We start from the raw sequence: 19,712 nt of genomic DNA, 5'->3' as shown, positions 1-19,712 counted from the left end.
GAGAGTAGTTTGAATGTGATATACAGAACTTAAAGTGTGTATTATATGTTTTTACTAAACTGATCTTGTGATAATGAAATCCTGCACATGGGCATATCTAAATGTGGAAGTATAGAGGCTATCATCTCTGTCCTTCTCTCATCTGTAAAAACTTTGAAAGAATAAAGTTTGTATGAAGCTCGCATGTAATTATTGACATATCAGTGTGTCACCTGTGTGTTTCCCCACTCCTTCATGAGTAAAAAGGCAGCTGGCGGAGTATTCAAAGCAGAGGAGGGTCACAGTCAGTTCACTGACTTCTTGTCTGGCCTTGATGTGAGTACACAGCACGCTCCTGTTCATATTCTTGTTTTTAATTTCTCTGCCACCGAAATGACACTTTATGTCCATCAGATGTGGAGTCTGGGTCTGTTCTGCATCCTCATTGGCGCATCATATGGTGAGATGAGTTTTATTGATCTTATATTTTATTTTCAGATCGAGACTAATGCAGTTAAGTTGTTTACTTGTTTCCTGCACAGGGATTCATAGAGGAAACAAAGTCAATGTTCTAAACCAGACTGTATCTGGTCTTGAAATGCAACCAGCTGCCATTGCTTTGAGTGAACATACTGGTCTTTGTAGTTTCTTCCCTTTTTGGTACACTCTGCATATTGGTTGAACTGACTTAGATCTCCCTTTTTGTAAAACAGTCCTGTCCATATAAGTCATGAAACAGACTTGGAATGAGGTGCAGGCCAACACCCGACCTGATCTCACGACATACCGAGATTTTTTTCCAACAACTGCCTGTACAGGTCAACGGTTTTGGTCCAATATTTTAGCCCTCTGCTAAACCAGCCTGAGGTCAGTTAAATGTCCACATTGAAGCTGAGTGTTCCCTATCTGCTTATGCACATGGTTTCTAAGGCTCCAGGTGACCAGTGGACCGGACACACAGAGGGCTGTATGGTCAGATAGATCTTAATATAGGTCTGCACCTGAGGTCGCCATGACCCAGTACTCTTTGTCTAAAGTAGGGGATGAGTGTAATCCATCTGTACAAGGTTTAATACACTGATGTGTTCTCCATATCCACAGCGGCTGAGGTCTGCTATGACGAGCTGGGCTGCTTTGGTGACCAGCCTCCCTGGAGCGGCACTGCCCATAGACCAGGTTCCGCCCTGCCCTGGCATCCTGAGAAGATCGGCACCCGCTTCCTCCTCTTCACACAGAAGAACCGCTACTACCAGGTAAGAGATCCGTCCAATATAAAGCATTCGGCAGACATTTTGGCCTTGAGTTAAACTTTTTATCGCATAGTGTATCTAAGGAATGCTTCCTAGAAAAATGTCATAGTGGTTTCTTTGGACTCTAGCCCTCTGATGCATGAATTATGAAAGCCTTGGTCAATAATTTTTTTTAAGTGTTTTTATTCTTCTCAGGACATGAAAAAAAAAGTTCAAAAAGTTTTTTCCAAAAATGTGATTTTTTTCATAAAGTTAGAGTCCAATCCAGTGGACAACATGTGCCTGAGCGCTCAACAGAAAACATTGTGAACTTACTGTAAAAATGAATTAATTTGTGTTATATTGTAAATATACAAACACTTGTTTCTTTTTTATGCTTTGAAAAACTTTTCAACAATTTTCTGGAAATTTCATCACTGTATAGGCGCAATGTTTAGGCCTGAATAAGAAAACCAATGACACTGACTCTTACACCTGAATGTGTCAAATCATCTCCAACAGGAGAAACTCTATTGTGAGTCATCACAGTTCTAAAAGGATACAGGACAGTATTACCAAACCATTACATTAGCATGGTGGAAGAAAACACAAACTGATATTTTGGTCTCTGCATCCCGGAACACTTCTATGTTCATAACACCTAGGCTGTATGAAAGTTCGCAATGCATCCAGGGCACAGTGGCACACAGCATTGCATGCAGATGTACTTGGTCTTCCAGGTGCATGCAGCATCATGGCATCTGTTTGCATTTTTCACATCTGTGAGTTGGGGCCAGTGATATCCTGTGCCAAACTATTACTACTACTACTACAAAATATGATAAAATAAATGTTAGAGTAACAAAAACTACAATCTGCAAAAAAATGTATTTTAAACAAATAGCTTATAAACATAACAATTATACACTGACTTATAACCAAAACAGTCACAAGAAACAGTGAAGCAATTACATTACTTGTGTTAAAAAATATACTGGGTGATGCATGATGTCCACTTCATTGGACACATGGTTAATCGTAATTTTCTACATATTGGACATAAAAATTTCATATTCCAAACAGATAATATATTTCCTTAGATGTTACTGCATATCATCATATTTTTTTTCCTGTGGGACTCTTCTAGATTAGAAGAATTTAGCAGGTATGCCAGCCGTGGTCGGCAAGGGTGGCTGTTTGTCGGCCATCTTGGATTCAGAGGAAATTTTTTTGCAGTTACACTGACTCACCACTGAGTTGACCTCAATGGAGTTTGGCAGCAGAGACAACTCTAAAGGCTGATGTGCAGAGCCACCAAAAAAACCAATGCATTAAAGAGAAATTTACTTTTTAGTAGCTGTCCACTGCAGTGATCACTATGCACCAGAGGGCTAGAGCCTTCTGATGCCCTGTGCAAAAAATCACAGGATGCATGACACTTGCAACAGTAAGTGAATGCAGTTGGGAGGCCTACAATACCACTGCTGCAGTTTAAAGTTGGTTTGTCAAGCAGTTGCTTTGCCTTACCTGCTGGCATGCAGCACCTCTGTTTGGACTCAAGATTTAAATTGATTAGAATCTGGTGGTCAAAGGTCAGGGTTGGTGCTACAAGCCTGTATCAGATCCTTTTAATGCAAATATTGTATTAAAGTATTCCGAAAAACTGTGACTGTCAATGCATACATTAATGCTTTTCTTTTGAAATCATCAGGAGATCAAGGCTGACCAAACCATCCAGGTCTCCAACTACAACGGCAAGAAAAAAACTCGATTCATCATTCCTGGTTATCTGGTGAAGGGAGATGAGGACTGGCCACAGGACATGTGTAAGGTGAGTGTGCACCCTGTATCCTGGGTTTTGTACTGTACAGTGTGTTGTTGAACGTCCTGCTGTGTGTGCTGTAGACTATGGTGCAGTGGGAGAATGTGAACTGCATTGCTGTGGAGTGGAAGACAGGAGTGAGGACTCAGTATGCTCAAGCTGCCAATAACGCCAGGGTGGTGGGCGCCCAGGTGGCCTCCATGATCTCATTCCTCATGGTAAAAACCTTTATCTTCAAAGAGCTATGCCATAGTCTGTCTGTTGAAATAACAGACAGACAAAAAACACAAATCGTTGTAGTACAGACTGTATGTTTGACCTTACATGCTGTGTGACACAGGATTACTACAAACAGAACGCCGACGTGTTCCACATTATCGGACACAGTCTGGGAGCTCATGCTGCAGGAGAGGCTGGCAGCAGAGTCCCTGGGCTGGCACGCATCACAGGTGAACTTGCCTCACACTGTAAAATGTTTGGTTCCTATATTATACTCCTGGTCCTCAGGGATTTAAATTATAAGCTCAATATGTGATTTATAGGCCATCTTTTCTATAGTAACAAAGAGGCATCCCCATCCAACACCACCTCCTCTGTGATTAACCTGTTGTTTCTGTTCAGGACTGGACCCAATTGAGCCTTACTTTGAAGAAAATAACGCAGCTGTACGTCTGGACACCAGCGACGCCATCTTCGTGGATGTCATTCACACTGATGCTCTTCCCTTCAAATCCAAACTTGGTAGACATCGCTCATGATCACATGTCTTTATTTAGCTTCCCGAACCCTGATGCACTGACACCGTGTCCATCCTCTCAGGTCTGGGGATGTCGGAGCCTGTGGGTCACATTGACTTTTACCCCAATGGAGGAGAACTGATGCCTGGCTGCTCTGCCAACAAAGGCAAGCCCACTGAACTCGACAACATCTGGGCCGGTAAGATGACGTGACACAATGCTCACATGCTTTTGCCAACCAAACAAACTGCTTGTGCTCCAAAGTAATGCAAATATATGTATACAGGAGCAGCTAAAGCCACCTAGTAAAGTACACAAAAGGCTCAACAATTGCAAGGTGCCTAGGTTACCTGATGCTTCACCTCACACACCTCAATAAGAACATGTTACACTCATGTCTGTGACTAACTTCACACATAACCAACAACAATCACAAAAAAACTTACCAAAAGCAAACACAACAAGCCACTGAGCATCTCACTATGTGAGGTACTCTATATTATCAATTACATAGTGTAGTATGTGATGATAAGGTGCTGACACCTCTAGTGACTAGTGTGTGCCTCCTCAGACTTCCTGACTCCTTGTCTGCCTGTACTGTTTTCTTTATTATTTGCTGCTTGACTTGGTTAGGTTTGGGAACATTGTGTGCGTGTGTGTGTCATAATCATAAACAACTCCTTTGTTTTAACATTTCCAGGAAAACAAAGCCTACCTCATCATTAGAGCTCCAACACTGTATGTTTTCTGAGCCTTTATTGTGATTTTAATATCTAATATTAGCTGCAGAAGCAAAACACATCTTCACATCTCGCCTTGCATTAAACATAACAATAGAGAGGGGTTGTATTATGACCTTCAAAGCACATGATGTGACATCTACACATGCGCTGTGTTCTAGTCGGCATCAGGCATCGGCCCAGTCATTCTTGTCATACATGGTGCGATGACACACATCCTGTTATCAGTGATCAGTGGAAGACTGGAGTCCTGAGCCGACATTTTTTATAATAAAGATGATGGGATTCTCTTACAATGTGCCGCTGAGCAGAGAGGCTCAAGTGGCAGCATTGGTGCCATGCCTAGTCTGGAGGGGAGGGAGGAAAGGGGGAGGGCTGTCACAGCTGAATCTGCCACTTTTGATCCTATAGATAAGGGAGGGAGAGCAGGAGCCAGGGCTGCATAGTTACAAGTCCTGAAGTGCCCTGTTCTATAGGAGACAACAAAAGAAGCCCTGACCTACGTGTACACCTGTCTCTGTCTCTCTCTCTCTCGTACACATACCCTTTCTCCAGGTACCGCAAAATTCAATCCCTGTAACCATGCCCGGGCCTACGAGTACTACACTGAGAGCATTGGTAAATCCAAAGGCTTCCTAGGATACCCCTGCCCTAACAAGGACAGCTTTGCTGATGTAAGTCTGCGCTTCATCTAAGATCACATTTCAGTAAAAACGTAATTTTTTTCCAGAATTTGCATAAAGATGCAGCAGTAAATTATACAGTCCTCCTATAATCATGCAGCAGCCTGGCATGGTCTCATTTGTGCTTTATGACTGTTGGGAACATCACTGCCGGCTTGTTTTCACTCATAGTTGGATTTAGGTATTAAAAACCTGTTATAAGGTCAGTCAGTCAGTCAGTCAGTCAGTAAACTTTATTAATCACTGAAGGGCAATTCTGTTCCTACAGTCTGTTCAGCATCATCCACACAACCATAATCATAAGTAGGGATAAAATAAACACGTATGTTTGACCGCCAAGTGTAAAGAGCCTAGATGAGTACTTCAAAGATATTGCACTGAGAACCCAACCATAGAGGAATGACCTCATCTAACAGTTCATCGTCAGTCCGACTAGAAGGTTGCAGATACCGCTTTTTTGATGGCATTAATACAAATTCTTCATGGAGTAAGTGGTCATGCTTTTTAATGTATTTTGCCCTTTGTAGGACCTGTTCTTTGCAGATTAAATGAACAAATTCTGACCACATAGTTAAGATTATTCCTGTCAAGGTCAGGGGGCTCTTAATGTCAGACTGATAACAGGATGCTTTTCAATAAACTGAATGAGTTCATCTGCCTTTTGTATCGATGTCGAACTTTAGTCGGGAATCAAAGACGGTGCCCAGGTATTTATATGAACCTTTTTCATAGACGATGCTACCTGTTGTGTCCGTCTTGGATTTCCTAAAGTGAATGACAATTTTCTTCAAAGAAGGCATCATCAGAAAACGTAACCCAATAAGTGTTCTCCTTTACTGATCTGCAGAAAAAGCAGTGGCGAGAGAACGCAGCCCTGAGGAGAGCCTGTGTTTAGCCATTAAACATGGTTAGGTTTACACAGAGATGGTGACATGCCTTCCTAACATTTTGACCCAATACTTTTCCATCAGCCACTCTTTTTGGCTGCCATGGTGACAGATTCTACCTGCTACGACATATATGACATACAGGCAACAGATATATACAGTGGCCATTCCCAAAGACTGGAAATATAACTGTGCTAGTAGGTTTTGGTCACTCAAGTAGTGTCAGTGCTGCAGGCGTAACCGTAAAAGTGTGCACATCTTTTACATGTATTTGCTGCGTCTTTACACCACAGTACCAGCAGCCATAGACATCTGTTGTGCTGCTATATGTAATTGAAGAATGAGCTGGATTTCATGGACTGGTGACCTGTCCAGGGTGTACCCCACCTCTCACCCGTAGATAGCTGGGATAGGCTCCAGCCCCCCCTGTGAACTTGTACTACAGGACAAAGCGGGTTCAGATGATGGATGGATGGATGGATGAATATCTGGTGATTTAAATGGAAGTGTCAGGATTAGATGAAACAGTGACACTGATCCCTTGTTTTTAGGCCTTATATCATTTAACCACAAATTTCATGCCTAAACCCAACTAAATGGAGCCTGAAATCAATAATCAGTGGAGGCACCATGAGTGAAAATGAAACATAACTCTGGATGAGAATCGTCCTGCACTCTTACCAGACATGTTGACAACTGACACAAAGACCAGGCGTCAGTGTGTGCGAATGGGACCAAACTGTTGCTACCCTAGTCTATACCATCAATCTGGACATAGAGGTTCTCTTTTTGACGTATTACTCAATGTGGATCTGACGGAAGAATGTCCCTCTAAAACCCGTCTGTGACTATCCTGCAGTCAGAATGTCACCTCATCAAATACAATCAGTCATGGATTCATGTAAGTGGATTAAAAGACCAAAATCTTGAAATAAATTGTGTAAATGGATCCAGTTAGACATGGATTAGATTTGTATAAAAATAGTGTGAAGAAGCCTTTAATGGTCCCAGCAGAGTGTCTGGTGTGCAGACTACATAGAGTGGAGGATTCTTATATCAGATGGGCTCAGACAAAAGGAGGGCTGGAAGGAGATCTGCCCACATGTCCAGCATCTCAGCATGTGTATGAGGCTGCCACCTGTCGCTGCTGTATGACACTGATACCGTTTCTCTTTGGTTTTAGAAGTCAATTGGGTAAGATTGGATTTTTGTTGCGGTTGATGGGGCGAGGTAAGCGGACTTCCCTCACGTCCTCCATGGGGAGGGCTTGTATCTGCAGCTGTCTGCGTTAATGACAGTTTATCCCCGCTTTGGACACATGTCCTGATCAAAGGAGGCCCGGGGAGCGCCAAGAATGACCTCATGTGACTATGTCCCTGTTGAGAGATGACAGCACCTCCTTGTCATTCACCTCGTAAACGCTCTCTGGTGTTATTCCTGCAGCCATAGCTGACAGCCGTGCAGTGGGCCTGTTCCCACAGAGTAACACACTGCGAAACCAGCGCGATTCCCCACCTTCTTATTTATAAGGTGCCAATCTGCAACATTTGAAAGAAGCATGGGGGGCGGGGGGGGAGTCCTTGAAGGTTGTCACTTTTTTCCCATTGACAGGAGAAGATGCTCACATTCAATCATGGGGTGAGCTCATTCTTCACACCTCACCATGTCCTTGTCTTCACAGGGAAAGTGTTTCCCATGTGCAGACAGCAATTGTCCTCTGATGGGCCACTCTGCTGACAGGTTCACTGTGACTGATGGCGATTCAAATACCAAGTACTTCCTCAACACCGGCAGTTCAAAGCCCTTTGGCCGTGAGTACCGTGCCCTTACTTCCCTGGCAAAAAGTGAAGACAGGACTTACAATCAGGTTACACTCTGTGCTTCCTTTATGTTTCCTACTTCTAGGTTACAGCTACAAGCTGACACTCACCCTGGGCGGTCCCATCTGGCCTAACCTAGGTCGCATGTTTGTGGCACTGGCTGGAGGTAGTGCCAGCACCAAGGAGTACAAGCTCCATGTGTAAGAGCAGTCATACATTATTCTATGGAGCACACACATCATCTCAGTCCATGTAAAGGAGCAGATGGAACTTCCTGCTTTGTCACCTGTCAGATAATGTGACTGTGATTTATGCAGCTCAGATACCTTTCATCTCTTCTACAGTAGTCAGAGGAACAGTCACCTCTTTGACACTGAGGACATGAAATTAACAATCAGCTCCAGAGCAGTCTCTAGAACTGGTTCAGGGGTGACTGCCTGCAGGCTTTAAGAGGCCTGCTCTGCCATTTCTTCCAGGGGTACGCTGGTGCCTGGAAAGAAGTACGACCTGCTGGTTGAAGCCGAGGTGGACGTGGGTGATGTGAAAGAGGTGAAGTTTCGCTGGAACAACCACATCTTAAACCCCTTACAACCAAGATACGGAGCCTCCAAGGTGGAGCTGCAGAGAGGGAAAGACGCAAAGATGTAAGTTGGTCTTCTCTGTAAAGCAAGTTACTACGCAAGTTTCCACAAGATCAGACGTCTGCACCCCCAAAAAACATGGGAAACAACAATACAATGATTCATTTACTATCATATATTGTTATAGCTGAGGGTAATTCCAGCCTCCTCATCTGTATGAGGCAGGCCCTGATCATCCAGCTGACGTGCACCTCCTTGTGACTCCCTAAAAAAATAACAGGATGAGAATGAGGCTAGATTTATTTTTATATTTCCTCTGCCTGTAGAATTTATTTGTTTATTTATGCATTTATATATCTATTCCTCTCTCTATTTATTTGATCTCTATCTCTATTTATTACTCTGTGTGTTTCTAATGTCTGGGCTCAGTAAGGTTATAGAGCCCGAGTACCTGTTCACTTCAAAGGAGGGAAAAGGATGCTGCATACAAACCTCAGATCCAAACATAAGCAAATTATCTATTCATAACCAAGAATAAATGACCTGCTTTGTGTTGTCAGATGGCAACAGGTCCTGTTCCGCAAACTTTAGCCACTAGAGGGCAGCATGGGACCATCTCTATTGCCCTCTAGTGGTGAGGGCAGCTGGGAGTAGGGGGTGAGGTGTTAATGCCTGTGTGGTTTGATGAGTTGTGAAATAAATGATCATAACAAATACAAATCAGCAAGCAGGAATTGACTTAATCTAACAGAATTGAAGGATTTCACAGGCTCTCTGCCTCAGCACCAGGGCTACACAGACAAATTCACTGAGCCTCCTTTTCTTCCTTCACAGCTTCCTCTTCTGTGGAACGGGAAACGTGAAGGAGAATGAGATCCAGTCTGTGCTTCCATGCCAGGCTTAAGCAGCCACACTCACTGGTTCTCTCAATAAAGGTTCAGCATTTAAAGCTATTGAGCTGGCTCTCATGTCATCTCTGTGCAGGCAGCAGCAGATCAAATGAAGGGAGCAGATCAATGCAAAGTCACTTCATCTTTACTGGATCAACATTAGCAGGAGCTTCCACTAGAGGGGACTGTTATGTTAGATATCCGCCTGCTGCGTTCAGGATGTGTGGATGAGGGCCGGACAGGGGTGTCACATAGGCTTTAGGGTAGTTATTCCTTCTATAATATCTATGTAAAATGTCTATCTAAGATCTATGTGTTTTACCTGGGGTGTCATTATATGATCTGATTATATGATCTTCCAAATGGGGAAAATTCATAAAATCATTAAAATGATGTGTAAAGGGGGAGGAGCCACATGCAGATGATGCAGAGAACATAACGATAAGCGAGCTGAAAAAAAGCCAACCAGCCAAACACACACTAACAAAACCTGAAGCAGTAAAACTGAACAAAGAATAAACAAAAGGATTTAAACAAATATAATAAAATAAAATAAAAAATAAATTTAACACTGACAAAGACACACAGAGCAGGTGTAACTACAGCAGGTGAGGGCAACAGACACAGGTGGAAACAATGAGGGCAGGGCAGCCAATCAGAGGAGAGAAGAACACAGGAAGTGAAAGAGACTGAGACATGCCGTGATTATCAGAATAAAAGTCACTTTCACACTAAACGGAAAACTAAACACAGAAGTAGCTTAGTTATTAGATATAACAATTAAAATGATGGGTCATGAAAAGTCTCAGAATAAAAGGATATTTTCATATATCTATATTTTAGTCACACATTTAAGCACCTGGTAATAATTGACATGTGAATGCAAAGACTTACCTGCAAATAAATATATGAAAAGTAATACTAAAATAAACAAGTAAGATAAAGTAACATAAGGTGAAAAATAAATGACTGGCTTCTTCTGCTTAACAAGTGAACAGGGGGCTGTGTTCTTTACTTTTAATACACACTTATAGAGACCCTATAGCCCTGATTAACGAGCGATACAAAACCAACACAAAACTATGATAAAAAGACACAAAAAACTACAAAAACTAGCGTGGTGCAAAACAACCATAAAACCACAACCCAACAAAAAAAAACACCAAAATAATAAAAACGCACAAATCCATGAGGAACTGACACAAACTAACATACCACAAGGAGACTGAGAATAATGAGCCTTTTATAAGTGGGTATAATACTTAAAATGTGTTAAGTCTTTGTATGTAGTATACACAAAAACATCCATGACAACTTCACAGCTATTTATAGCGCCGGTGTTATTACTGTCAGTTTAACATGCTGCAGTGTGAGGAATACTCCACATGTCCAAGAGTCTGTCTCCCGCTGCACAAAGCTAACGGTTCCTCACTGCCAAGGCCTGTCAGGACAAGCCGAGGGTAAATATTACCCTTATTAATGTTGAAAAGACATCAGGCTCCATTTGTGCAAACACAAATCAACAGTAAATTACATGCTGGGGTCTTTGCTTTCTTCTGCTCATTTGGATACAGAATGTTCCCGGACAGAATCCTGTCTAATGTGTCACATATATCTGTAATTCCAAAAGTCCTCTGCATGTACAAGTGTGTGTGTGTGTGTGTGTGTCTGCAAAGCACTTATTAATCTGTCCGTGGCCTTTCCCTGGCTTATGAAGTCCTGATTGTGTGTCATTGTTTTGGCTTCATTTATTTGAACACACACCCCATAATCACGCTCGCAAATATACGGCTTTAGAAAGTCGAGCTGCCATTTTCATCATGGCGCTAAACAAAGTGCATTTGAAATCACTCTGACTTCCCCTAAGCTGAGCCATCAGCGCTCACACAATACCAATCAGAAGGAAAAGTCTCCGCTTCAAAGCTTGAAGCTTGACTACATTAATAATATTAATAAAACAGCAAATTGAATGTGTGGGCTAAGAGGTGGGGGGGAGAAAGTGTCTTGAAATCCTCCAAAGACATCCGTCTTTGTCTGCGACTCTTGTTTCTCTTTTCATTATTGGCTCATTGAAAGTGAAGGCTAATGACAAAATAGCGGGCTAATTCCTGTAATTATGTGTGTTTGTCAGAGGGAAATGTACGAATGACAGCGCTTCTTTTTCTTGCTCTTTAAGCCGCTAGCTTCGGGGGTGGCATTGTTACTAACAAAGCATTTACAGACAGGTCATGAATTAGTGAGGTATACATGTAGGTGGCAAAGGAAAAATAGCCCCCCTGAGGAATGCTTACACAACAAACTTAACCCCTGACCGCTAGCTGGATGGCAACGCCGAGGGATGCTGCGAAACTGAAGAGCGCGCTCACTAAAGGACGGGGACACACTAAAGAAGGAATAAGGAGAGAAGGTGCAGTCTGAACATCACCACGTGTTTTGACCTTCGTATAAAAAATGGATTGGGTGCTAAGAGTACACAGCTGCTGTCCTTCTACAACAGACGCTCACTGTTTTGTGTTTGTGAGGCAAAACTCTTTGATTTGTTGTTTGGTCAGTCATGATGGCTATGGTGATGGGTTGTAGGAGAGTAACCAGCTATGTTACATTAAGAATGGTGGCTGAACCCCAACTGAAGGCGAACCAGCTTTCCATGATGTTTGCCCATGGGTTTGTGAAGCTCTATCTGTCTATGTTGTCAGGGGGGTATAAGGGGGTCTTGCCTACATCCTGGTTATTCCAAATGCAGGTAAAAATGTGGTATATAAGTGGAGGTGAGAGGTGGACAAGTGGTCGCATAAACACATAAAAGTGTTCACCTTTGTATAATTATTATTATTAGTTATTATGGTGAATTATACAAAGGCTTTATGTTAAATCTGCAGTAAAGATGGACGTTTTAACATTCAAATCACTGCAGCTGCAGCCCGGCCTGTCTCTAAGTAAACACAGTGTGTGTAACGTGGTGGTCAGGGTGTGATCAGGACTGAGGCAGGACTCAAAAGTACACACCTGATACCAGTGCAATTATTTAATACTGAGTCCCAGCTAACCAGTCCACACAGGACCAAAGAGTCAGGCAGGCGTCGGTCTGATAAAAGGCAGAAAACAGGCTGGATCAAACACTAACAGTGAGAGACCACAGGGAGAAATCACACTGACACACAGGTGTAACACACATCAGGGCGGGGCGGGTGATCAACAACAGGTGGAGACACACAGGAGGGAAACCTGAAACCAGAGGAGAGGTGCCTATCAAAATAAAACAGGAAACACAAACACCTGTCACCATAGTTACCAAGAAATTGGTAAATGTGAAACATCGTGCAAAATAAAAAATACTTTATTGTTGTGAAGGCGTCTGTTTAAGCCCTGATCCTTACCTAAATGTAACCACCAACATTTGTTGTGCGTTCTCTGTGTGTCCTGTTTCCAGCATGACTCACAGTCCTCTCTGGCAGACCTGAGCATCATTAAACAACAACACAGTCTGCCTCATTCACTCAACACCAGCGTGTGAGTGTGTGTGTGTATGTGTGTGGGGGTGGACAGGAGTGTGAGTGTGTGTGCGTGTTAAGTGTTTAGGTGTACCTTTACACCTGAACACTTAAGAAGGTTACACAAATATTCAATTCAAACAAACAAATCCTAATGAACTTACATTCTGCCTGTTTTCAACCACGAGAAGCTTTAACAAGCGCAGAGTGTGTCAAGCTCCCTGTTACCGTCCCATGATTTCATTGGTTAGTCATGTCGCTCTGAACCCTGCCATTAACTGGAAGAGAGCGCGTATGTGGGAGGGCAGCCGAGCTGGCAACCAAAAGGGCCACTCGAAGAGTTTGGGACCCTCCAGATTGCCGTAGCAACTACTGTACTTCATAGCTATTTGAGGGAAATCGGCCACACCTATCAAACCCTCTCACCCTGTCTCCACGGTCCCCTTCCCCTGACCCCTGCACACACACACAGACACACACACCACATCCAGGCTAAAAACAACCTTGCCCTCTGGAGGGTTGAGTGGCTCTCTACCTCCACTTGTGTAAGAATAATACACTCACTGCGTAAATGTATTCTGGTTACTGAATAAGTGCCTGTGTTTAGTTTCATATTCTGCTGGTTGAATCACTGCTGGGGGTGTTTGAGGGGAACTAACATAAAAACACTGAGTTTAATGGAATATTGTCCCTGGATGGGAGTTTTTGTAACCTGCACAGCTCAGCAGAGGGAGTCAAAAATCTACCAGGCAGCGGACACACACACACACACACAGACAGTCCACTGCTGGTATTTATTGGGCTAAAACTGGTTAGATGTTATTCCACTCTAAAAATGTGAAAATTCAAATTTGGTCCTTGAGATTTCGATATGATTTTTTTTCATGTCAATTAATAGAGGCACACTTTCTAGACCTAAACTCAACACATTTCTTGGCTTCATGTTAGCATCAGGCATTTTAAATCCCTGATGCTAAGGCTACATGATAACATGGTACTTTGTGTGACACCCAACAATTCTAAGGTGGCTATTTATTTAAATGTTATATACCATATCTATGTACACACACTGTATATTAATATTGCAATTATGTTCTAGATTTTCCAATATGGCTGCCAGCGGACTTTCAACGTGATCGCTCTATAACTGACACCCACAAAAAATCACATTTGCTGTGTGAACTGAAAATTACCATAATAATAATATGGATGGAGTAGGCCCAGAGAGTCCTTCTAAAAGGAGTCAATGTGATATCATGTCATACCCAGCTGTTTTCTAGTACTGTTTTACCTCTTTAAACCCCTTTCATCTTTTGTGCAGACACTTAGATCTGTCTCTGAGTAATCTCTAATAAAATAAAAATAATAAGTATGTTCTATTGGAAAGATTCAAAATGTCTGAATCGGATTTCTCACTGAATCCACTTGGTGGCAGTGTTGCATCACAAAGATTCAACCAACAGTGGTTGGCACACAGCTACAATTGAAATTGGTGTTTGACATGTAAAATATGCAAGACACAAAAATACAAAATATACAATAGACAGGTGTCATTGACATGTTGGATATTGTTTATATCAGAGAGCAGGTGGGTTTGATACCAGCCCTGTCGTGTGTGAAAAAACGAAGGAACACACAAAAAGAATAGAAAATACATACACAACAGAACCACTTTGAAATACACATACATTTTATTGGTGACAGTGAATACCTGGCGTTGATCAAAATACATCCATTACTGTGTGAAAACTGCAAGAGACATTAATATAACATAAAAGCATAAACAAAACTTCTTTGCATCAACAATAAAAGACTAAAAGTGTATATATTGTGTTGCGTTCAAGAGTGGCTGAGGTGATCCTAACTACAAGCTCAGTCGTTTTAGCTGTAAAATCTTCTGAAGTGTTGTATGTTATACACAGTGTGCAGCTGCTCGTACATGATGCAGGGTAGAATCACGTCCGCTGGACCACTGACTTCAGACTGCCTCACACACCAAGAGGAGAAAGCTACTGTCAGCTAAACATTTCTTCATATCATTTATCATAGCGTTAGGAATAAACTGCTACATAACAGCATCATCCAGTACCCAGGGTTTGTGTGAGCACAGAGACGTGTGTAGACGAAATAAAGGCTAATTAGGTTAGTCATCAGTAAAGTATGTGAAGTGCTGCCCTGCTATGGTCACTACGAGTATAAACATCATCTACACCTGCTCAGAAGCAGCTCAGCCAGTCTCAACACAGTCACAAGGCTGAGGAGAGCACCACCATCATCACCATGACGACCACATCATCATCGTCATTATGATAACCACCATCATCGTCATCTTCACCACCATCATCGCCATGACGACCACATCATCATCTTCAATATGATAACCACCATCTTCATCATCTTTACCACCATCATCACCATGACGACCACATCATCTTCATTATGATAACCACCATCCTCGTCATCTTCACCACCATCATCACCATGACGACCACATCATCATCTTCATGATAACCACCATCATCGTTATCTTCACCGCCATCATCACCTTGACGACCACATCGTCATCTTCACCACCATCATCACCATGACGACCACAACATCATCTTCATTATGATAACCACCATCCTCGTCATCTTCACCACCATCATCACCTTGACGACCACATCATCGTCATCTTCACCACCATCATCACCATGACGACCACATCATCATCTTCATTATGATAACCACCATCATCGTTATCTTCACCACCATCATCACCTTGATGACCACATCATCGTCATCTTCACCACCATCATCACCATGACGACCACATCATCATCTTCATTATGATAACCACCATCATCATCATTTTCACCACCATCATCACCATGACGACCACATCATCAGTGTCATCATCATCGCTACCACGACCACCATCGGCACCATCTTAACTCACTGTTTGCACCACCATCATCACTATCTTTAGCACCACGGACATCGTCAGCCACAATGATCACTGCCGCTACCCATCTTCATCATTAGAACCACCATCATCATCACCATTAGAACCATAAGAACCCTTGATTTGGCTTATTAGTAAAAGCATCGTCTTGTTTAGTCATTCCTATGTTGTGACACATGCAAAACGTGCATTGCAGATCGAGTGCCTGAAAACAGCAGAGGGCACTGAAGCTTGTGCATCTTTGTACAGTGACGCTGAAAAGCGAGACAAGCTTTAATTCACAGTTCAGATAAAGGATCTAAGAAACTGGCCTTAGAACTAGTTACAATTTAGACCTTCAAAAACATTAGGACAAAAAATGACAAATACATCTGTGAAGGTTGTTGATCCATTTCTAGGGCCAAAGCAACAAAATGTTGATCATGATGTCACAGCCAGCTCTCAGTGGAGTTGTGTTATGATGTGGTGTCATCAGCATCAATCAGTGCAATCAGAGGATTCACTCTAGGAGGAAAATGTATTCAGCCTGTTGTTGCTGAACGCTAGTGAACTCTGACAGCTTTACTATATAAAGTGACTGTTATCATCTAAATCTTCCAACTGTGCCGAAACAAACACATTTGAACCAAATCAGCAGCACTGCAACTTCATTTATCAGACTATGGAGGGACAAACTGTCTAAGAAAGTGCTGCACTATCGGTACAAATGGCTGCGCTGAGACAAGGACCAACAGAAGAGCTCAAGGAGTGAGCGTATTTTGAAGCATACTGGGATCTATCCCTGTTGCACCTTCCAGTTATACATAATCCTGCTCTGGTGAAACAGGTACCTGCTGCATGTTACAAAGGAAGGTTTCTTTGACCCGTGCTGCTGCACTTCCTGCTGTTTGCCAGCAGAGGTCGATTATGATACAGAACTCAGAGTATTGCCCCTTTAACTCCAGCAGACAGACCATGTTAAACATTTAGATGTGATGAATTCACAGTCAGCGTGCAGCTCAGTGATTACATCCGAGGTCACACTGATGTGTAAAGCTAGCTAAATCATTCAAAGGGATGTTCTGATTGGTGAAGTGAATATTGACATCACATTTTATTCATTCTAGGCACTCTTTAATAAAGACTTTCATGATCATGTGGATAATTTTACTGATTATTGCTGACTGTGCCTCAGTGTTTAACACAGAAACTTTCTTAGTACTGGAGTGGAAACATCATCTCAATCAATTTTTTCTATTGTATATGTAATAACATGATACTGACATCACTGCAGAGTCTTTACTGCAGGACAGATGGAAACATTCAGAACCTGCTACAATGTCAACACTAACACGCAGCAGACTTCTTCACTGAAATGCTATTAAGGACGGAGGTATTCAAGTTTCCATAGATTGCAAAATAAGAGTAAGGCGACACATCCAAGCTTTAAACGAACAAACCTGCCTGCTATGGCTGCTAAAAATAATTGATGTTGGAGGACGGACACACACACACACACACATACACACACACACACACACACCCTAACCCTCAAATTACATCTGACTATGGGTTGGTGCATAGTCGTTTATATTCTGCGATGGGAAACAGAAACAAAAAAGCAAAGTACATGGCTCTCTCTCTCTAACACACACACACAGGCTCTAAAGCTGCTGACGCTAACAACGCTAAAAATCTGTACAAAATTTAAATACTGTATTTACAGAAATAAACACACTCATCGTTTTCTACACTGACTGGCACCTTTCAGGTGCTATCACACCTGAAATCAAAATATTCAAGTGGGCAAGTGGCATTCTGTCCACAGCTAATAACCAGAAGCACATACAAAGGCAACAATTAAGCGCAGTTGATGGCTGTTCTTTCTTTTCAGATTGGAGCATGCTTCACATTCCTGGATTCAGATCTAACTGTGGATGATAATAAAGGACCATACTGGTGGCTTTGCATTAAATCCAGGCTTAGAATACATTTGTTGCTCCAGAGTCAATAGGAACAAAATGCCAATTCAGTAAACAGCCAATCAGCACATATGAGGTCTGTCATAGCTAAATATGCAGCTATCAAACCTACAACATACAATCTATATGTGTGTGATGCTCTCTTTCTACACTCTGATACATACATATATATAAAGCAGTGTGGATATATAGTACAGTCAGTCTCCCTGTCCTCATCAGGCTGGCTTCCAGCAGCAGGCAACTGTTTCCAGTAAATAAATTCTATATCTGTACACAACCTGTGCCGCAGACCGCAGCTGAAACATGGCTTCAAATAAATGCTACTGTTCATCAATGTATTCCTGATTGTTTCTACTGAATATTTTGATAACATGACGATACTTTTTTATAGCCTGGCCAAAACGCGTCTGTTGGTCCCATCTTCCTCCATAGCTGATATGTCTAACACAATATTTTGTCCTTTATATAATATGACCAGGCTGCACATAGAAGACATATTCAGCCTCACTGGCGTCCCTGATACCTGTCAGGTTGTCTTAACCTGCTTTCTGTCAAAATACTAATAATCTGCAGTGAATTACTAAAAGCTTTCTAGAACAAACACGTCAGTCGAAATTAAAAACATCGTTTATATTATATTTCAAAGGCTGAACCATGCAAAACTACTAGTATGGTCCTCAAAGGTGTAGTGAAGTGGGGCTGATGAATCTTTGGAGCAGATGCACAGTATTAAGAATATTACTATGTTTCACCAGACGCGAGTTATCATGGCCTTCCGTATTTTATCATACAGTGTTGTGTAGTGCGCATATAGACAGTTCAATTAATGATACACTGATCAGCTGGAGCATTAAAGAAAGTGAAGCTTGTGGTGGAGTATTATACAGTCTGACTGTCCTACAATACATCATGGCTGAGGAGTGGTCAAGCATCAGCAGTGAATGAGCCTTCATGTTTCCTGTCTGGAGTGTGTATAATAAACTAAAGGAATGGCGTGCAGTGACAGATATGAAACTCTGACCTCTACTACACCTCCCTCCCCTGGTCCTTGATCAAACATGGATTCTACAGTAGAATGTCAGGTGAACACTTTGACTGAAGCAAAGTGACTGAGCCATGAGATTTATTAACTTTAATCACGTTCCAGTAAATATCCCCAGGCTGATGTGTGTGCAAGTATGTAAGCTGTATTTCCATAGCTTCTAACAATTGTGGAAAATGTACTCCTACTTAATGGCTCAGGAAGTCAATGCTAGCTTTGACGGTACGCCCTGTTGACACGTCCACTGCCATGGCCCGGATCTCCGTGTCACCAAACTGCATGAGCGTCTGGATCTCGCGGCGCGGTGCCGTGCTTTCCGTGCCGCTCACATCCAAGCGAAGCGTCCCACACTTCCTGACGCCGGGCTCGCTGATGAAGCCCACGCTCTCCTTCTCAGAGCAGTACACATGGATGACGATGACCTGCTGGGAAGGCTTGGCCGGTGTGTAGCTCCGCTTTACCATCTCACCCAGCGCCACAGACTGGTCGGCAGAGATGAAGGTGTCGAAGACGTCGGTGCACCAGCGCGTGCCGTCCTTCACCAGCAGCTTCTCTGGCGGGTGCTTACCTTCCACAAAGCGATTGAGGACGCCCACTCCGTATGTGAGGGGCGAGCGGCGGACCTTGATGACACTGGGGTCCAGGCCGAACAGCACAGCACCTTTCAGGATGGTCAGGCCGACGTCGTGCGGGATGATGATGCGGCTGCGGCCTTGGAGCATGTTCTGGACCGCTTGCTGGAGCAGGGGCGACTCAGCAAAACCTCCCACTAAGAACAGGAACTTAATGTCGCTGACCTCTGGCTTCTCAAAGAGCTCAGCTGGAGGAAAGAGCCAAATTCTGATGTTTAGAACAATCAGCAGCTCTTCAGCTGTTACTGATTTGCTTGTTTTCCAATAGAGTCTG

General features: G+C 42.7%; 2 protein-coding genes across 7 annotated transcripts in view; one reads left to right on the top strand and one right to left on the bottom strand.

Moving 5' to 3' along the window:
- Positions 1–258: 258 nt before the first annotated feature.
- On the top strand, positions 259–9,431 carry LOC114447271 (inactive pancreatic lipase-related protein 1-like). The gene is made up of 13 exons (XM_028423442.1): positions 259–315; positions 394–439; positions 1,081–1,232; positions 2,920–3,039; positions 3,114–3,248; positions 3,371–3,479; positions 3,652–3,771; positions 3,850–3,966; positions 5,063–5,181; positions 7,759–7,888; positions 7,983–8,097; positions 8,374–8,541; positions 9,313–9,431. Exons 2-13 carry the CDS (start codon positions 394–396, stop codon positions 9,380–9,382), a joined length of 1,401 nt encoding a protein of 466 aa, XP_028279243.1. The 5' UTR covers positions 259–315; the 3' UTR covers positions 9,383–9,431.
- Positions 9,432–14,575: 5,144 nt separating this feature from the next.
- Positions 14,576–19,712, bottom strand: part of hspa12a (heat shock protein 12A) — a 39,556-nt gene continuing 34,419 nt past the window's right edge. For 5 of the 6 annotated variants that reach the window (XM_028423519.1, XM_028423518.1, XM_028423523.1 and 2 more), the window contains one exon: positions 14,576–19,626. In XM_028423519.1, the coding sequence (XP_028279320.1) occupies positions 18,995–19,626 (632 nt within the window). In that variant the 3' untranslated portion in view covers positions 14,576–18,994. The remainder of the gene's footprint in view (positions 19,627–19,712) is intronic. The other variant, XR_003671826.1, reaches the window with a different exon arrangement.

This window comes from Parambassis ranga, chromosome 15 (assembly GCF_900634625.1).
Source record: "Parambassis ranga chromosome 15, fParRan2.1, whole genome shotgun sequence".
Lineage (NCBI taxonomy): Eukaryota > Metazoa > Chordata > Actinopteri > Ambassidae > Parambassis > Parambassis ranga.
Note: the sequence above shows the minus strand (reverse complement) of the source record. Positions and strands in the feature narration are given on the sequence as shown.

Coding starts and splice junctions, on each gene's coding strand:
- LOC114447271 (XM_028423442.1), top strand. CDS start 394: ATGTGGAGTCTGGGTCTGTTCTGCATCCTCATTGGCGCATCATATG. Junction 3,480..3,651: donor TGGGCTGGCACGCATCACAG/GTGAACTTGCCT, acceptor GTTTCTGTTCAG/GACTGGACCCAATTGAGCCT. Junction 7,889..7,982: donor CAGTTCAAAGCCCTTTGGCC/GTGAGTACCGTG, acceptor TCCTACTTCTAG/GTTACAGCTACAAGCTGACA.